Source organism: Plectropomus leopardus, chromosome 16 (genome assembly GCF_026936395.1).
Source record: "Plectropomus leopardus strain MGB_pleo_1.0 chromosome 16, ASM2693639v1, whole genome shotgun sequence".
NCBI classification, from domain to species: Eukaryota; Metazoa; Chordata; class Actinopteri; order Perciformes; family Serranidae; genus Plectropomus; species Plectropomus leopardus.
In genome coordinates, this window is record NC_142191.1 from 19,417,116 (window position 1) to 19,436,522 (window position 19,407).

The 19,407-nt window shown below is 40.5% G+C and overlaps 1 protein-coding gene across 16 annotated transcripts in view; it reads right to left on the reverse strand.

Moving 5' to 3' along the window:
• Nucleotides 1-18,988, reverse strand: part of ptprk (protein tyrosine phosphatase receptor type K) — a 149,803-nt gene extending 130,815 nt beyond the window's left edge. For 15 of the 16 annotated variants that reach the window (XM_088089716.1, XM_088089715.1, XM_088089713.1 and 12 more), the window contains exons 1-2: nucleotides 18,670-18,988; nucleotides 10,681-10,704 (exon numbers count right to left, since the gene is read on the reverse strand). In XM_088089716.1, the coding sequence (XP_087945842.1) occupies nucleotides 10,681-10,704; nucleotides 18,670-18,745 (100 nt within the window). In that variant the 5' untranslated portion in view covers nucleotides 18,746-18,988. The remainder of the gene's footprint in view (nucleotides 1-10,680; nucleotides 10,705-18,669) is intronic. The other variant, XM_088089706.1, reaches the window with a different exon arrangement.
• Between the last annotated feature and the right edge of the window lie 419 nt (nucleotides 18,989-19,407).

Sequence of the window (19,407 nt, forward strand, 5' to 3'; positions counted from 1 at the left end):
AATACATCAACAAGCATCCCATGCTTGCCAACCCATTTCTCCCCATAGAGTTTTGTCTAACTCTATTTAAACACACACTCATAAATGCAAACAAAAAGACAGCGACAGAGAGATGATAAAAAGTAACTCTACAGAAGATTAGAAAAGAGTTTAATGATGTAATCTTTATGAAATCAATAGAAACATTTGATAAAAGAATATGCTGTGTTAAAAAAAATCACACATATTTGTAATTTGTCACATGAAGTAGACGGTTTTTGTGCTGGCAGGCAGTGTCGGCTACCATCATAAGAATATTTCAGACCTGTGAGAAACACTGTACATTTATCAGTGTTTTCCACCAACACTTTAAGTTGTGTCATACAACATGAGAATCCATTTGGATCCGTATGAGAGAAAAAACAGCAACAGGAAAAGTACTCAGACTGTATCCTATTATTAGCAACTGAAGATAGATCCTCTGACAGCAGATTATTTTGCTATAAGCCTTCATGAAATCAAATCCCTGCCACGTCCATGGCGTGTTTTATTGAGTCCACATTGATGAGCTCTGACATCACCAGCTCACCATCACCTCCGGTAATGATGAAATAATGATGTTTAGGTCATACACACAGCGAGAAGTGAATTCACTAAAAAAAAAAAAACTGCAGTCGCTCTCCTCCTTTTCCTCTTTCACTCCCTCTCCCACTTCTGCTGCCTCGATTAAAGTCCCCCCCCCCTCCCTCCTTCAATCTCTCTTGCTCTCTTTGGACCACTAACCTTGATTCACTGTTCTACTCGACTCTACCTCGGGCTGGGACATGCATTCACACACACACACACACACTGAACACACACACTGAACACACACAGACACATGTACAGACAGACAGATTTACAAGCAAACACACAGCGGCATAAGCTGAACGGGAGATATACACATGTACTTGACCATGGTAAAGTAGAAGCGGTTAGTTTGGGGCCAGTGTGAGGGGAAAGTGTGGCTAACCAAAACCACATGTGGCTGACTTTCTCTCGCTCCATCCAGAGGCATGTGTGTGTGTGTGTGTGTGTGTGTGTGTGTGTGTGTGTGTGCGTGTGTGCGTGTGTGTGTGTGTGTGTGTGTGGAGGGGGAGGTGTGATAGCAGACAGCAGAAGGAGAGGCAGAGCAAGGCTCATGGCTTGACTTTAACCTTTATTTATCCAGGGAACAGTTGTGTTGAGCAGACATGCTGTTTGTAGGCACATTGCTGTTCGCTCACAAGGTTACACACTCAGGAGCTGCCCCACTGTAACTACAGGTTTCTACTAGTGGCCACTGCTGCAGTGCCACCATATCAGTCAGAGGCCTCAAGGGCAAAGTTACAAAAAGTACAAAGTTGTACTTACTGAAGCCATAGCACACATCAAAATCGCTGTTTGTGTGTCAGATAGGACATTGACCACAATATTTCGTCAAAACGTGCCTGTAAATAATTAGAGGAAAACATATCTCTTCTGTTTCCTCCATCTTTGTTTCATTGCAGCCAATTGAACAACATCAGGGATGTGACTGTTTACATTTTTGCTTCCTGTGTCAGATGACAACATCAGTAATTCAAATGCAGGTCATAACTCTTCAGTACAGCTAATGATAATTCCAGGGCCGCTGCGTGATTAAACTGACCCTGAATCAAATCAACATTTAACCAGTCACATTAGCTTTCATCCAACAGTCACTCAGCACGCCAGCAGTCAACGTGGGTGTTAAATAGATATTAAGCAGATGATCACAAATTTTGAAAACACTGTTAAAACACATCACTGTTTGTACTGGCTGACCATGCAAACTCTAACCTGTCTGGAGGAGATGGACATCACACTAATGCAGGGAACAGATCCTCGAATCTGTCAGCTCTATTTGGACTTCAACTGGAGTAATCCAGAGACTGGGTGAACATGTGAGAGTGTATTTGTGTATTGTTGTTTATTTACTGCAGTGTAGTCATTTCACAGCATAAACGTGAAGACATGTCTGTGAAAAATCACATATTTTATGGTTATTTACAATAACACAAGTCTTAGAAGAAAATCACCATATCTGTCAACCCAAGTCTAATACGCAAATTTCAACCTCGGTCTTACTCCCAGTTGGTTAAATGCTGATGCTTGATCAGTGGCCCTCAGCATCAGAGAACAACACACCGAGACAACCTTTAGCAGCGGTATGAGATGCACTGGGCTCTGGCTTTTATCGACATAGAAGGGGAGTCAAACAAACTTTCACCCAGAAGACCACTGTTGATCTCCAATGTTAAACCAAAAGTTTACTGAGTTATTTCAATAACAATGCAGTGTGCTGTTATGTGTGGCATACTACGCTAGTGACATGTGTCACGTGATTTTACATTACATTAGTAACAAACGCCCTTTTTTTTTTAGGTCAAACCATAGTGTTTTCTTCTACACCAAACCACATTCTTTTGTTGTCTAAACCTAAGGAGGCCAACCTAAAATTGACACACCATCTCTGAGTGTCCAAAACTGACACTGGAGGGGTACTTAGAGCATGACAGTTTGATGTGTAGGGCCTCTGACAATGTGTCTGTATTTGACAAGTTGGGAGTGAGAGTGTGTTGCATATTTGTTCTGGATATGGGTCATAACAACTTTACACTTGCCATCTTTCTTCTTCCATTTTTTATTTTTTTTGACATGCTCACCGACAAAACGAACGCCATGGTTTTGACCCATGCATGAGCCATTTGGGAACTGCACATTTATCTGCAATTGGCTTGCAAATCCCTTTTGTGAAACAGGCCCTGAGTAACATGACTGCAACAAAACTAAATTAAAACTAGATTAGCTTTGCATAGGGATGTATTTTTAAGGGGGAAAATCTGCCAGCTGGGGATCATACAGAAATGTGAAGGTGCCAATGAGTTGTTTTTCTCACATGTCTACAACACAAAGATTGGTTTAGTTGTCAGCATCGGCTCTATAATAAGAGACCAAAGGTTTAAAATATAGCCACACTAGAGAGAGACTTCAAAAAGCTCTGTAGATATTATCACAGATGAAGAACAAAGGACAAATACAGCTTTCACATCTGTGTACATGACTCTGAATGAGATTAAATCATGCCTCGAACTGAAACTTATTCTACAGATTGTCATATGAGTTTTTCATCTAAAGACTCCCCACTGAGAGCTAAACACACAGACTGCAGTAGTTCTGTTTCAAACGTGTACTTAACTTCACATAGCTCACTTTGTAGTGAGGGACTAACCCTACGAGACAGAGCGACGCTGTGTGTTAAGGTAGTATTGTGTGCATGTGTTTGTGTGTGTGTCTGTGAGTGTGAGGATGAATGTAAGAGACAGTTTGTGTCATGGGGAGGTAGAGCTGTATCTGCTAACCGTTACTCCAACAAGACAGCTCGCTTGGCTCACACACACACACACACACACACACACACACACACACACACACACACACACACACACACACACATATCAGAGATGCACACACAGACACTTTATTTACCTTTGGCCCAATATAGACATAGTGACAGTTAACCTAGCCACTTAATACAAAGAGACAGTTTCCTCTTCATAGACTTATATTCAGAGGGGAGGCAGTGTGAGTCAAAGTAAATCTGGCTGAACTGAAAACACAGCAGAGAGAAAACACTAACAAAAGCATTCCAGAAAGTGGGTGAGAGATAGCACGACAGAGACGGAGAGGAAGAGAGAGAGATATCTTGATGTGATACACGAGCGGGTGAGGTAGAGACTAAAGGGTGAGTGTTTTGTGCCAGCATGACACTTTAGAGAGGAATTTGTTTTGCAGTTTTTGAGCAATCAGATAAAACAAACATAAACATCACTGTTTCATCTGGCAGCTTTTTTTAACTGACATTAACTGGAAAAGTTTAGGTAAATGCACTTTTTGTTTCTATTTTTGAGGGGGTTTAGGTTCTCCCTAAAGTGTTCTATAAACTGAATCCATTAGATGATTAATTGATTCATCGATCAACAGAAAATGTTTGTTATTATTTTGATATGAGATGACATATTTAAGTAGTTTTTCAAGATGAAATGTCACAAAATGCCCGGGCTCCTGTTTCTCAACTGTGGGAATTTGCTGTGTTTATCTGTTTTATATCATTGTAAATTGAATAAATTTAGATTATGGATTGCTGGTTGAAGAAAACCAAGCAGCAACCTCTATGATTAAAAAATGAAGTCAACTCGAAGTACAAACAACTACAGTTCCTTTAATGACCGCTTGAGGCTGGTTCCAAAAGCGAGTCAATCTCCATAGACCCCCATAATAAAATGCCCAACCTAACAGCAGAAATAAACCTGTTTTCAGCCTGGTACAACAAAACAATTGCTCTCTACAGCTAATTTCTATTTTCATGGCAATTGTACCTAGTTGAATTTTATATAACTCTCTCATTTCATTTTGTCCACATATGAGTATAACTTAGGTTAGTTTTGGTTCCAAAAATCCAAGATGGCAGCAACCAAAGTACCAAACTCAGGGTTTCAAAACGTGAATCCACAAACCAATGAGTGACACGTGGTAGCTACATCTATTATTATTACACATCTCATTAGATGATCGTCTATAGGCAAAAAAAATCTTAGGATGTCTCCATGCACTTTCAATAACTGTAATGTACATTTTTAATTATTTTTACCATTTTCTGACAGTTTGTGGACCACACAAATAATCCAAAAATGAAGAAAATAATTTGTTGATAATAAAAATAGTTATTGGTTGAAGCCTCAAACTTTGTGTATTTCTTTCCTAAAATTGGCTCACTTCTAAAAGATTTTTCCTTTTTACAGTGAAGATTACAGTGAAGTGAGTTTAGGACAGGGAGCTGTTGGCTGATGGTTGGCTGAACCTTGGGTTTGAGGTTTTTGTAGGTATTCTCAATTTTTGGGCAACTATTGAGAGTTGCAGCAGGAGTGAATTTAGGTCAGGAAGAGATTTATGTCTGTAATTCAATAAATTAGGTTTATTGCTGAGCCATAACAAATAACAGTTATTCTGAAATTATCTTTTAACTTATTCTGATAGTGCTGTATTTCTCTTATGTTGCAATTGTTCTCATGTTACTCCCAAGTTGCCACGTATAAAGCTCCTCTAACAATTACAATTTCCACCTTAAATAGAATCCAGCACTTAATCCCTGTAATACAACACCATTCAGTCTGGATCTGAGAACACCAAATCCCACCCTTGATTTTGCTGTGAGTCTGGAGGGGGGAAACACTGAAACTAGAGAAACAGGGAGGAGAGGAGGTGGGAAGAAGCCGGGGCACTGGAGGTGGAGAGTGGGAGGAAGAGGAGGACAAGAGGGGGTTGAGGAGGAATACAGAGAACATGAGAAGGGGGGAGGGCTTGATGAACGTTGTGTTGCATTGTTTAGGCTAGTGGGCCATAAATTCCAAGGAACAGGAGGGAGGAGGACTGGAAGAGGGGAACGAAGTAAAATAACCGTTAGAAGAAGCTTGGAGGGGATAAGAGGAGGGAGTCATACTTGGATATGTTTAGTGAAAAGGGAGGAGAGGAGTTTGTTTGACTGTACTGACAGATTTTGCTCGACTCCACCAGACACGGTGGAGTCTGCACTGTATCAACACTGCTGGGGATAGTGTGTGTGTGTGTGTGTGTGTGTGTGTGTGTGTGTGTGTGTGTGTGTGTGTGTGTGTGTGTGTGTGTGTGTGTGTGTGTGTGTGTTGCAAAAACGAAATACTTTCACAATATGAATCTTTTTGGGTTACCTCCCAATAAAAACTTCATGTCCTATTTTGGTGTTTTCCTTGCTTCACATGTTGCTCTACAGCTGTGTGTCCGTTGGGAATCTCTGTGCACTGCCTTCTTATCACTTCCAGTGAAAAGGACACACTGTTTGCACCTTTCAAAAAACATTTACCCAGTGATGCTCTCTGAAAAACTGAAGTGACTTGAGGAAATACACTCTCAGTAGGAGTCCTGAACCTACAATCTATAGACACCGTGAAAAAACTTTTGTTTGGTTCCATGAAAGCATGGAAGTAAATCTGAGCTGCTGAATGTCTGAAGGCATGGAGCTGCCTTGTCCTCTCTGTCAGCAGAAGCTATTGGTGGTGCTGCATATCTTAATATTGACGTAGGCACTTTAGCTGCAAAGACACTATTCAAGACTAGCAGGCACTAATACCGTTTGGTAACGCCTCCTCGTAACATATACCCCTTTCCACCAAAATTTAAGCATTTATGCAGACAAACGTGGGAAAACGTGTTAAATATAGGCAATAGACTGCTTCCCCAATGCCAGTAGACCACAGATGTGTACACAGCACCTTAGAAGAGTATGCTTTTCTGTATTTTTTACTGCCGTTTTTTGTTCAACGTCACCTACAGACCACAAACCAGGATAGTAAACAGTAGTGAGTAGCATGGAGGCCAGTGAAAATTATATGATGGTTACTTCTTTTATTTTTCGGACTAAACTTAGTGCTGAGTAAATTTTTAACAATTTTCAAGTGCTGCTTGGCTGGAGACAGGCGTTATTTTGTGGCAGCTGGTCATTGCATCACTCCAGCAAAGGGGTGAAAATTAGCACATCCACCTGGTTGTTGTATTTCCATCACTGCCAGTCAGAGCTGGAGCTGATAAATACCCATGACTACTGTAGAGTTCTTTGACCTTGCAAGTGAATGCTAATTGTAACCTTTGCAAAAGACGTTATTCAGTGAGCGCGAGAACTCAGGCATATGGAGCGCTAAAAGTGTCGATATATACTACAAGTAACAACATTCAAGGAGTCCATTAAGCCCGAAACATCTCCAAGCAACAGCTTGCTGTACATGACTTTATCAAAGACGCTGTTGCAGAAATCAAGGCTGCAGAGGACCAACCAGGAAACTGACAGACAGATGTTCAACATTTAAATGTCTGTCTGCCGACTCCCACACACAGCCTGTCTGTTGGAGTGATTGACTGTAGGTGTGTATACGCAAACGCTGTCAGGCTGACCATGTGTCTGCAGTCATCTAGTCTTCTGTAGACAGGAGGGACACACACACCCAGGCTTGCTGGCAGGCAGGCAGACAGACCAAATGACAGATTAGGAAGACAGATAGACAGATTAAGAAAAAAATGTGTAACATCATTTACATGGAAAAGATAGCTCTGGAATATCTGTGCGAAGATTTAAATCTCCGCTTACACAGACAGACAGAGGACCAGCATGGTGGTGATGTGAAGATACATGGTCGGGGATGGAGATGATAATCTTAATGGACTGGTCATCTGTCTGTGAGCCCCTGATTCACACAATCATAGAGGAGGGTTTAAATATCTGGAAAGCTTTCCACCACTCTTGAACTGAAATCAGCTTAAAGAGCACAGGATGGAAAGAGTGTAAGAACAGTAAAAATAGTGTCCTTTTAGTTATCAGGATGTACATACTGTGGCCGTATGGCTGAAAGTGAGTGTAGCAGAATGTCCTCTGGGATTTTATCATGAGGCTACACACAGAGATCAGGAATGAGACTTGCTATGGTGTACTGCACAGAGATTGCTTATGGCTACTTTTGCGTGTGTGTGTGTATGTGTGAGATGCAGCTTCATGACAGATGTCATCTTAACTGGACTAATGGAAACCACTTCAACCACTGCCTATAGCTACACCCACAAAGACACACACACACACACACACACACACACACACACACACACACACAAGAACCCTTTGGCCATGTCTATATAGACCCAGTCCACCTGAAGGCTAACATGAAGAGGCATGATCCTTACTGTATATACACACACTCACACACAGCTTTGTTGACACATTTACTCAACATGCAGACAAAAGCACTGCCTCAAGTTAAGGTAAAACAATGAGCAACTTTTTTATGGGCAGCTTGTCTCCCCATTTTGAGCAAATCCTGATGTCACATGTCACTTTGAAGACACTATCTTATTTTAATTTGTCTAAAGTGTCTCTTTAGGAGCTTTGAGAGTGACAAAAATAGCCTCAGCAAGGACACTAAAAAGGCACATGCCCTTAAGAAGTCATGCATTAGATGATCTTCAAATCTAAATTCTTCTTTTAATGATTATTTTGGCCATTTTGAGTCTTGAGAGAGATGAGAATACCAGAAGTGTGACAAGACAGATTTGAGGCAGTAACGCTGGGTTACACTTTAGCCAGCTGAGTCACCAGAATTCCCCCAACACTCACAGTGGTTTGGTTTGACCCCAGCATCATCAAACATTTGCTAAACATAACAGACAATGTCAGGGTTTGGATACAGGCAACACTGGAGATTTTTGGTATTGGATTGTAGGTCCACATTTTGAAATGTAAATAAGTAATGTTTGAAAAAAAGAAAAATGTGACTTAATAGCCATTCACACCACATCAGGCGTTGCAGCGACTAGCCTCGGGGTTGTGCAGGGGTGGGAGTGTCACATTAATGGCCGATTTGTGGCAGGTGGAGAGAAAGCCAACCTCCCCATTTCAGCAACTGAATATTTGTCTTCGCTAAGTTTGTGTATGTTGGCCTTAAAGATCTGTAGAATTCCTTTTGAATATCATTATGGTCATACATTTACTGCCACAAAAGCAACACAAGGCGAATGCTCTACTTTGTAGGATAATACACACAGGCTCTTACATGCTGTGTTTCGTTTACTGACTTTAAAATCCCCGACAGAAAGAGTCTGCAGTACTTGTTCCTGTACCCTGTCGGCTGATCGCAAGTTATGTGAATCACCACTGCTGTGTGATATCAGGTTGTGTTTCCAAAAGTGCAGTCCAGATGCACTACCCACATTCAAATGAATGAGAGGACTTGTTAAGAAGTTAACAAGAAAGTAAGCAACGTTAAAAGTGAAATTAAAAAAAGGTTCTTGACTCTATAACATAAATCATAAGAGAACTGCGAAAAACAGCTCAGATATTTCCAAAGATTTCCTTTTGGAAAGACGCTAATTGGGATTTAAATTGGGGAGGGCAATTGAAAACTTGACTGAATATGGAGGATGTTGATACACCATCAAAGCAATGAGATCAGAACTCCGTCCTTCTTTAGAGCCACGAATTATTCACAATTGAAGAAGAACATTAAGTTGAAGTTTGACTTTGTTCAAATAAACCAATAATGAATGGAGATATGGGGCGAGAAGTGAATCCACAGCCAGTCATCCAAATCTTCTGCAAATTACACTGAAACAGACTAAATTTAGAACCTATCCTTTAAAACGCTGCACATTCATTAATTTCTACTTCATCTACAAACAAGTAAGACCTCGTGGAGCAATATGGGTAGTTACAAACACCTACTGTCTCAGGGACTGAGTTGAGTGTAATCTACTGAGATTAGTGAGAGCACATGTAGAACCTGCCAAAATCATTTTCAAGAACCTGTCCTGCTTAATATGAACTGACAGTATTTCTGCCTCGCTGGACTTTCATTAGGTCTTTATTATTTTTGAATTAAATAATTTGTGTTTCGGGGCATAGCACTTGAAATCTTATGTTTGACTCCACACACACACATACAACTGTAAAAATAAATACATAAATAAGAAGGAAATCGAACCATCTTTTTTTCAGTTTTTTTCAGTTTTTCAATAGATAAACCAGAGTATGACCTTCACTGTGGATTTGTATTGCCTTTGATTTTTTGTAAATAAACAGATAAACATCAGATTTTCTTTGATTTTGTCACAGCAAAGCCTTGTGGGATACCAAACTCCACAGTTACACAGCGATCTCTCTGTACGTCTCTGCAGCGTGAAGAGTCTGCGGTGTATTTTACCAACCTGTCACTTTCACAACAAAAAGCAACTCCCTCATTAACAACCATCCGCTGTGAGTGTTTGTGTGTGGAAAAGAGAGAAGAGAGGGGGAGGGGAAAATAGAGGATAAGTGTGAGATGGAGAGAGAGGATGCGTGGTTGCTAAAGTGGACAGTGAGAAGAGAAGAAGAAGAGGAGGTGTGGTCGACTGCTGCAAGAACAAAGTTACCCAGAGCTCCTTCATTAAAGACCAGGCTCAACTAAACAAACAGCACCTGGAAACTTCAAACCTCCCGACAGCTGTCTAACTACACAGAGACTGACAAGCACAGCAGGGGAGAGACGCAGACAAATGGCATGTAGATTAACTGACAAACAGGTTGGCAGAGTCACAAAGACAGGAAACAGCAAGCCAGTACAAGAACACTTCAAATATTTCATCAATTAAAATCAAGCTTGTCATTGAAGAAACTATTTCCACTGCGTAAATTGTTGTAGTTCAATGAGGCACGCAAACTATTTCGACATCGAATTAAATTTTTCCAGCAAGGACTAAATAGTTCATGGTCCTCCTTAACATTTTTATAAGGTCAAAATATTGCTGCATACTGCCCTTTAAAACTGTCTTAAGAAGGTGTAAGTAATATTCCAAAAGACGTTGTACTGGTGTGTTAAAGATCTGTGCGACTGTAAATGAGCATTATTAGAAGACAGATGGGAGATGGGATGACTGTAGGTGAGAAAACAAACAATTATATCACGACAACGGATGTCTACACATTGAAACTTTGAGTGACAGTTAAGGTGAAGATTGTGGGCTAACGATGACAACACCAAGGACTATGACAAAGACGATGATGATGACTACGACAGATGAAGCTCAGCTCTTGGCTGACCACTCATAACTCACCCTTCTCAGCGCGCCCCATGTGAGCTGCATCCAACAGAAGCAAAGCAGAGAACAACAAGACAGAATTAGATTGGGTAGCATGCACAGGTGTATGATCAAACACAAGAGAAAAGTGGAGCATTTTTAAATTCAGCAAACATTTTCTATAGCTCCAGAAAGGACTTGTAGGGCAGGTACCAACCATTATTTTCTTAACTGGTTAATCAGTTTGTTTCCTGTAGCCAAATATAATTTCTTCAAATTGCTTGTTTTGACCCACAAACAGCCCAAAACCAAAAGATAACCAGTCTAATGCCACATAAAACACAGAAAAGAAGCTATTTGTCACAATTATGAAGCTTTGAAAATGATTCAAATGATTAATTGATCAATAGACTAACTGATTATCCAACCAATCGCTGCCATAGCCGATGTTCACCCCCTTAAAAATGTTACTACATGTCGGGGCTACAGCAGCAATATGAATACCAAGTGAGGACCATACAGACTGTAGCCCTTTTTAAAACAGAGCAATACTCCCATGAAGGAGATGCGCCATCATGACGGCTCTGCTTTTTTATAGTCAACCATACAATGCTGATTTTAGATCTGTAAGCAAAAGAGGCATGAAACTCAACAGTGTCTGCATCTAGCATCATGTTACACAAACATCAACTCAGCTCAGCTTAACTACCTCCAATGGCAGCTAACATTTTGGTTTTACTCATGTGAGACACCATGGTGCAAACCTCTGTATCCTCTACGCGCAAGTTACGAGAATGCACAAACGCATTTATGCTCAACATGGTGTTCACTGCGATATGCAACAACAAGAAACAGAGTCAACAAATGTGACTGGAAGAATTTAGGCTGTCAGGCAACAGTAGAAAACACGGCCATACCGCCAAACATGGCATGACATGACAACACCCTGCCATCATTTGGATCCCTCACTGTGGTGGGCTATTTCTCTGCAATAACTTAAGGACATTTGACCGTCCCTACGGTCTCTCGAAGAAGAGTCCTACAAATGTAGGATGCAGGAAAACCTGCAGTGCCAGTCTTCCACTGAAGCCTGCACACCTAAGAGGTGCACAACCAAGCACTGTGACAACTTTTGGAGCCTTTACGCTCAAGGCAAAAGACATGATGAAGTCATTTTTTGGTGTGAAAATGTTGCACTGGGGACATTACTGTGGGCATGACAGTGAAACAACAATCCTTCACCACTCTATATTCATACATTTTAAAACAGAATGACGAGGCAGAATAACATCACAACATTTCCTCTTTGGACAGGCTGTATAAAAGGGGCTACAGATTGGGCAGTTGTTTTCTCCTATATGTTTCAAATGCTGAGAGAGCTTGTTGATAGTGCAGACACCCTTTAAAAAGTTGAGAAAAACACTCAAAATGTATGTCGTAGGTTTCTGTGGCTGGACCCCTAGTGACCTCAAGCATAGATCCACCTTAAACGTACACATTCGGCTCAGCAGCAGCAGCCACATGAACCAACAGCCCCAGATATCATATATCAAACAGGAAGTTATATTTTCAGTATACTGTGTTTGCTTTTATTTTATAACACACACAAATATAAATATTTTTAAAAGTAGTGACCTATTGACTGCACATGTGGGAACTCAAAACTTTAACCTTTAGCCAACAGATGCCCAACCTTAGCCTTTACCCTCTGCTTCACCTCATGGTTACCTTAAAAATAAAATTTTCCCAAGACTGTCGTCACCTGCCGCCACTTCTCTCAATCTCTCTCCCTTACACACACACACACACACACACACACACACACACACACACACACACACACACACACACACACACACACACACACACAGCCATGTATCCATTATATATATCATTATCACCACACACTAAACTACACAACTGGTACCGAGGCTGCTCACATCTGTGTGAGTGTGAGGGAAAGAGAGTGTGTGTGTGTGCACGCTGTAATGTAATTAATCAGCTGAGAGTGTTGATTACTTAATCTGTCATTAGCCAGCCATGTGTGTAAGTGCGTATATGAGTGTGTATGTGAGGCGGCGGGGTGTTTCTAGGCCCTCTTGTACCGACAGCTGTGACCAGAGCCAAACAGGGCAGAGCGGAGATTGATGATACTGGACTAATACCATCATTCATCAGGGATGTGATATTTCAGGGATTGGGATTTGTTCTGGACGTGCTGCCTCTCTTCACTTCCAATGGGACTTAAGCACTTTCTTGGATTGCTGCTTCCTGCTCTCTGATGATTTACACCCATCATGTACCAGTATCTAAAGGCTAAACCTGACCACAACATGAGATACATTTCCATCTGCCTTGTTCTTATGTACATTTAGAATTGGTGCATTAAGTGCCTTGTTCTGAAAGTTTCTAATGTATGTCAGCTTGCCTGAGGTGAAAAGGATGCGGAAAAAGAGAAGGCACCATCAGGGGTGACGGAAACAGATTTTTCAAATACACCTTGATGTTGCAGCGCCTGCATAGTCCACTTAAGATGCTGCCATTTGGTGTTGAATGCTTCTACCCCATCAAATGCCCCAAAAATTAAGAATATAAAGAGCAGGGGTGTCAGTGTGTACATGACCACAACTTCTACAGAGAGCCCAGATGGAGACCCTTGTTCTGTTACCATATTGGCTGCTAAACGGTAGATTACATGTGGATCAAACAAGAAAAATGTATGCATTAAAAAGCTAGCCAATTAATAGTTGGCAAAATTTTATCTGCAACTTTTTGATTTTCAACTTTAAATTGTGATTTAAGGAAAACTCAAACATTCTCTGATTTCAGCTACTACAACTACAAAGTGATTATTTGCAAGTTTTCTCTGTTTTACATCATTTTAAAATGATTCTCTTTGGTTTTTGGACTGTTTGTCAGACAAAACAAGTTACTTCAAGACATAATCTTGGGCTTTAGGAAATCAAAATTGATATTTTCCCAGCTGTTTCCAAGACATTGTGTTTATACACATCTAATCTGACACATCAAAAATATTTTGAGAGCAACGTAATGCTAAGAAAATTGTGTTTTCTATTGATGTAATGAGGAAATGTTGCTTATAAACATATCTGGCAAGTCACAAAAATGTTGATAATGAACGAATCAGCAAATGTTTACAGATTACAGAAATCAGCAAAATGTTCACTGCCATCATATTTCAGTTGTTTTTGCCCAAAAAAGACAACATAGCAATACAGTATCCACTGTATTACAGCATTGTTTTGGGTTTTTTTTTTTTAACCTTTTTTATTTACATTAAACCAAAATCCAAGCTTCCTTCACAACCATCTGCATCTGAAGCCTTCCTGTTACATCAACATCATGTTTCATTATCTGAAAGAAACGTCTGAACATAATTGAGACAGCGACAACGTTGCCACAAGAATGTCATTAAGAAAACAGTTTAGAAACATATAAATGTGATTTCTAGGAGACAGGTTTGCATTTTTCACCATTTTCCCACAGTTAGTTGTAGACTATGGCTGCAATTAATAATTACTTCCATTATCGATAAATGTGCAGATTTTTTCTCAAGTAACTGTTCAAAGTTCACTGACAAAAGTCACAATTTCTCCGAGCCCAAGATGACATCTGAAAATTGCTTCTTTTGTTCAACAAACAGCTCAGAAGCTTAAGTTTACAAACATGTAAAACAGAGAAAAACAACAATCATTGCAAGGAAAGAGCAAGTAAATGTTTGTCATTTTAGAGCTTAAGAAAAGAGAAAGTACCAGCAAGTAAACAATGATGACAATAGTCTTTAGTTTCAATTCTAAATTCTATCTTGGTGGGAGGCAGCGATGACATGATGCGTCACGGTTTGTAGAGATAGTGGATGGAAATTACCACTGATTCATATCACATTTTGCCAAAATCTCAAATTTTCTTGAAACTTGCACCATTTAAAAGAATTTTTTCTCATGACTGCCTGGTCATCCTCCCAGCTTCTGCACAGCATCGTGTACAGTATGACAACCTGAATCACAACCTGTGTCAATCATGTCATGTTCTCACTCTCCCTCATTCTTGACTCTCTGACAGCAGCAAGAGGCCAAAAGGTTGCACCGACTCTGTGTCACTAATCCATTTTTCAAAACAAACCCTCAGATTCATTCACACACACACACACACGCACACAACCTAATGAGGGATTAGCTAATGAATTCTCTCAACAGATTAATTACATTTTACACACACGCTTGTGTGCACGCAGACTTCATCCCCAAATGACTGAAGATATGAGCCAGTGCGTTCAAAGAGACTTTTTTAAAAAATTTTTTTTAAATCTACCACTAAATTGAAATCCGTAGAAACAGATTGGCTCTGGGCAAAGTGGCGTTTGATTTGAAGAGAAGACATTAAGATGGATCTGAAGGACGGCGGGCTGAAGCATCACTTTTAACGAGAAAATAAATAAAACAGCCTTTGATTTGGTGCCATTTTACATGGCACGAGTAGAATGAGGAGGCATTTTCACATGAATCTAAATGAGAGGCAAACATTTCACATGCTCATCTTTGTACCACTGTACTCCGGAGGGCTTAAAAGCATCGGCCTTCCTCTTTCTCTTTAAGTGACAGCAACACACGAGTTGACACACACATTTGCTCAACATGCACACACAGGACATGACAGAGAAACACACACACACACACACACACACACACACACACACACACACACACACACACACACACACACACACACACACCCTCCTGCCGTTTTCACAGTCTCTTGAGTGGAGGAGATGCCCACGGCCAAAAACCAATAGTTGCATTTCTTGTTTTTTTTTTTTCCCTCCTCCTCCTCCTCTCCTCTTTTCACTATCACTCTCTCTCTCTCTTTCCTTTCTGGGGGAAAACACACAATTTTATTTCATCTTCCAAATGGAGCTGAAAAGTAATTATAATTAAACCAACTTGGTTCTAATGTTCAAAATACTAAAATAATTTACAATTATAATTAAACCAGCTCAGATGTGGTGTTCAGTAGCAGCAGCAGTCTCCTAATTTGTCTGGAGACACTAATGGAAAACAATTATTTCACTTCATTAAGATTAAAGACGCCTGGAATCTGTGTCACAGCTCGATCAGAGAGGAGACAGATTTAGAAAGTTGTCAAATTAACATAAACTCAGTTACACTCGTTCACATTTATTACAGTGACTTTGTAAGCGATAGGCCAAAACAAAACTGCCGCAAAACAGCACGATAAGAAGAGACAAGGGAGGGACTGAATTATATAAATGCCATAATTTATAGTTTGACTTTCTAAATGGGGAAACCAGAAGATAAAGACGGAAATGAGACAGATTTAGAGAAAAATCATCTTAGCAGAAACTCAAAGTGACTTTGTTTAAATGTGACAGTTTTAAATCCTGATTTTTCTCGTCCTTGTCTGTGATTTCAGAGAGCAAACGGCTGCTGATGCTGCACCACGACGTACATCTCTCCTGTGATTCTCTGTGATTTCCTTTATTATTGACTTCTGGTGTGTCTATTAACCATATCATCTATTTAACATTTCACTGAAGTGGTCAAATAAAAGTGCTGTCAGTGATGAAAAAGGACTGTGCTGATGTGTAAAATCAAGCATGCCCTGCACTCTCTACACCAAATTCAAGTTCTTCTCTTGATAGAGCGGTAAATGACAAGTTGTCCTCTTAAGATGCAGAAAGGGGCATGGCAATTACACATTTATCCCTATAAATTGGGTCCTTTCATTGCAATTAAACATTTTCCTTGTATCTGATTTACTGTAATTAGTCTTCATATTGCTGGCTTTTTTTCTAACAATATATACTTTTTTCCTGCAACACAACCAACTGCAAGTTCTCCTTTTCAACCCCCTTTCCACACTAATGATAGCCCACCTCCCGCTCTCTGTAAAGCAGTATCTACTCCGTAGTATTTACTTGCAAATTAACAGCACTCAAATTCCCAAGAGGCCTCAAAGAAATTCCACACATTTGTTACCCAGAGGGCCAAATGGCCACAAGGGAGGGGGTAGAGGGGAGTAGTTATGGGGTATAGGAGCTGGGGAGAGGGGGAGCAATAAAACGTTCACAGATGAAGTGGTAATTAATGTGTAATTTCTATGCAAATCATTAACAAGCCAAAGCGAATATTGAGGCAGAAAACGAGGTTTTGTACTATTTCTGGTTATTTCCAACATTTTAATGGAGCGTGATGTGTCCTTTATTTAAGCCTTATATGGTATTAGTTTGATTTTGGAGGTCAGCTTTCTAACAGCTGTGTGCCTCTCTCTTTCTGTGTGTGTGTTGGAGTTCAGAAACGAACAATTGCTGCATGCGGAAATAAAACGCACAGCAGCCACGCAGACAAAGACACAGGTACGGAGAGTTTGCTCGCGCGGACAGCCCGAGCTGCAGAAAAGATACACGGACTTTGTTTTCTACGCGTCCGATCAGTCCTGCACGAGCGAAACTCCCCTTTCGAGTTCATTTCAGGGACTTTTGCATTGCCATGATCCCGGAGCGCATCAAGCAGCACTGTTGCAGCTTGTTTCTCCGCGGAGTGTATACGTGTTTCTGCAGAGTAGACGAACGAAAGCGGGGCAGATCAGCACACTTTGCATGCGAATAACTGTTAAAAATGAGATCCAGGAGAGGGTGATTTCCATGCATTATCAGTTGTATAAAGCCTATTTTAATGTCACGGTCGTTTCAATACTCAACAACGACAACACGACCGTACAACTATTTTGAGTTCTGGTTTCATCCCTTTCGCCATGCAAACAATCCATAAAATCACATCTAACACTATTAATCTTCACAGATTCACAGTTTGTGACGAGATGACACCGGGGAATTCAGAGGAAAAAGTAACTAATCCCCCTCATCTTTTCTCTCCTTAAGTTAAATCACACGGTGCAAGAACAAAATTCCATTTAATCAAACAGGGGATCGGCGTAAAGAGGCTATATTCCCAACCATTAGGTTTTATTGCACGCAGCGTGAATAAAGTTGGAGCAGAAGAGGATCATTTGGTTTGCAAAGAGCGACAAGCTCACGGCGCTTACGAAGCGAACATTGCATCGCGCAAAAGAGCCTCTTTAATAAAGACTTAAAATAGGCTGCACCGCAGACTACAGTGAATGTCACGTTATAAAAACACGCGTAAGAGCGAGTCAACATTAAAGCAGAAGTCGGAAATAATTGCTGAAAGCTGTAAATGACTGCACGGAATCACAGGATGGGAACACCATAAAAAAATAACTGTAATATCCAAATAAAATTTAAGTCGCCACTGTGACACTATGTGAATATTATTCCTTTAAGGAGGGTGATTTCCGTGCAACCAATAACTTTTTCTCCATTCACGCGCTGCTCGCGAGGCTGCACGGCTATAACTGAACGATGTTTCGGCACACTGTACAAGACCTCTGCCTCCAAAACATGCTGTGAACCGGCAACCCCGTGCACAAGCTGCAAATGTTGCTCATTGTAGCCTGTTGTAATTTTTAAGTCCTAAAATTGGACCATCTTTTTTAGAGCAGTCTGGAGACACGCTAAAAGCTCAAACAGAAAGCCTGCAACTTAGTTTTACACCTTCAAAATTGAGTTCACAATCCAACTATGAGGTCAGTGTTAGTCATTGTCCGACCCACTTGGCAAACAGAGTGCATTCAAACATGAGCGGACATAGACGGTGTAAAATACAACTTGTATGCAACGTTAAGAAAAAAAAATATATATTTTTACAATTTAACAGCGCCAAAAAGCATCTTCACTCAACAAAAGCTGCTTGTCTCACACTAGAAGGTGCTAGAAAACAGCACAAAAGCGATAAAACAGGCACGACGGGTCATTTTCAACACGGAGGCGAACTTTTCTCCTACACCTAAACACACACCTGTCAGGGATTCATACGCGTACACTGATGAGGAAAACGAAAAAAAATAGTCCAAACTTTTTAGACAGAAAACACTCTTAAATGTATGTTTATGTATGTTGTTCCTTACCTGTCGGCATCTGTCCGGAGACGTTACAAACTGCCGCAAACAGGAGTCCCAGGAATACGGAGAAAAGTGTATCCATGTTTTAAAACGTGGCCGCGTTGTGAGTCTGTAACAGTTTCCCCCCCGAAAAGTTTTTTCCTGTGAGTTTTTCTCCGTCTTCTCCTCTTCCGTCTTCTTTATTTCTCTCTTTCGTGTGTTATTATTCCTCCTGTTGTTGTGGATTCAGCCGCCCCATTCTCTCCTTTCTCCGGTTTCTCTATTTTCGCTTCCTACGGGCTCTCGCGGACACTACACTTTGTTTCACGCGGAGTGAGGGAGCGCGAGCGAGAGAGGGAGAGAGGCGGAGAGGGAGGGAGCGCGAGCGCGAGCGCAGCAGCGAGTGCGTGACGTCACGAAGCAGGAGTTGATTGAAAAAATAAACAAGTTAAAAGAAACAATGTAACAAAACTTCAGATTTCAGGTTCTGTGTTGTAATGCGTATTTTCAGTGTTTTATTTACATTCCACACACCTTTGTTACATATTAATATTGACTTTTTTCTTTAAATACTAAACTTTTCATAAATAACTCATAAATGAAATAACCTCAACTTAAGTTTTGACTGTAACTTTAATTTTTTAGTAGCAGAGTATTGCATATTGTACTTGTTTCTTTTTTTAAAAACTGTTCTGTTGTTTTTCTCACCATTATTTTCATTTATACTTCGTGGTGGACATGCTTTTCCATTTTATGCCATTTTAT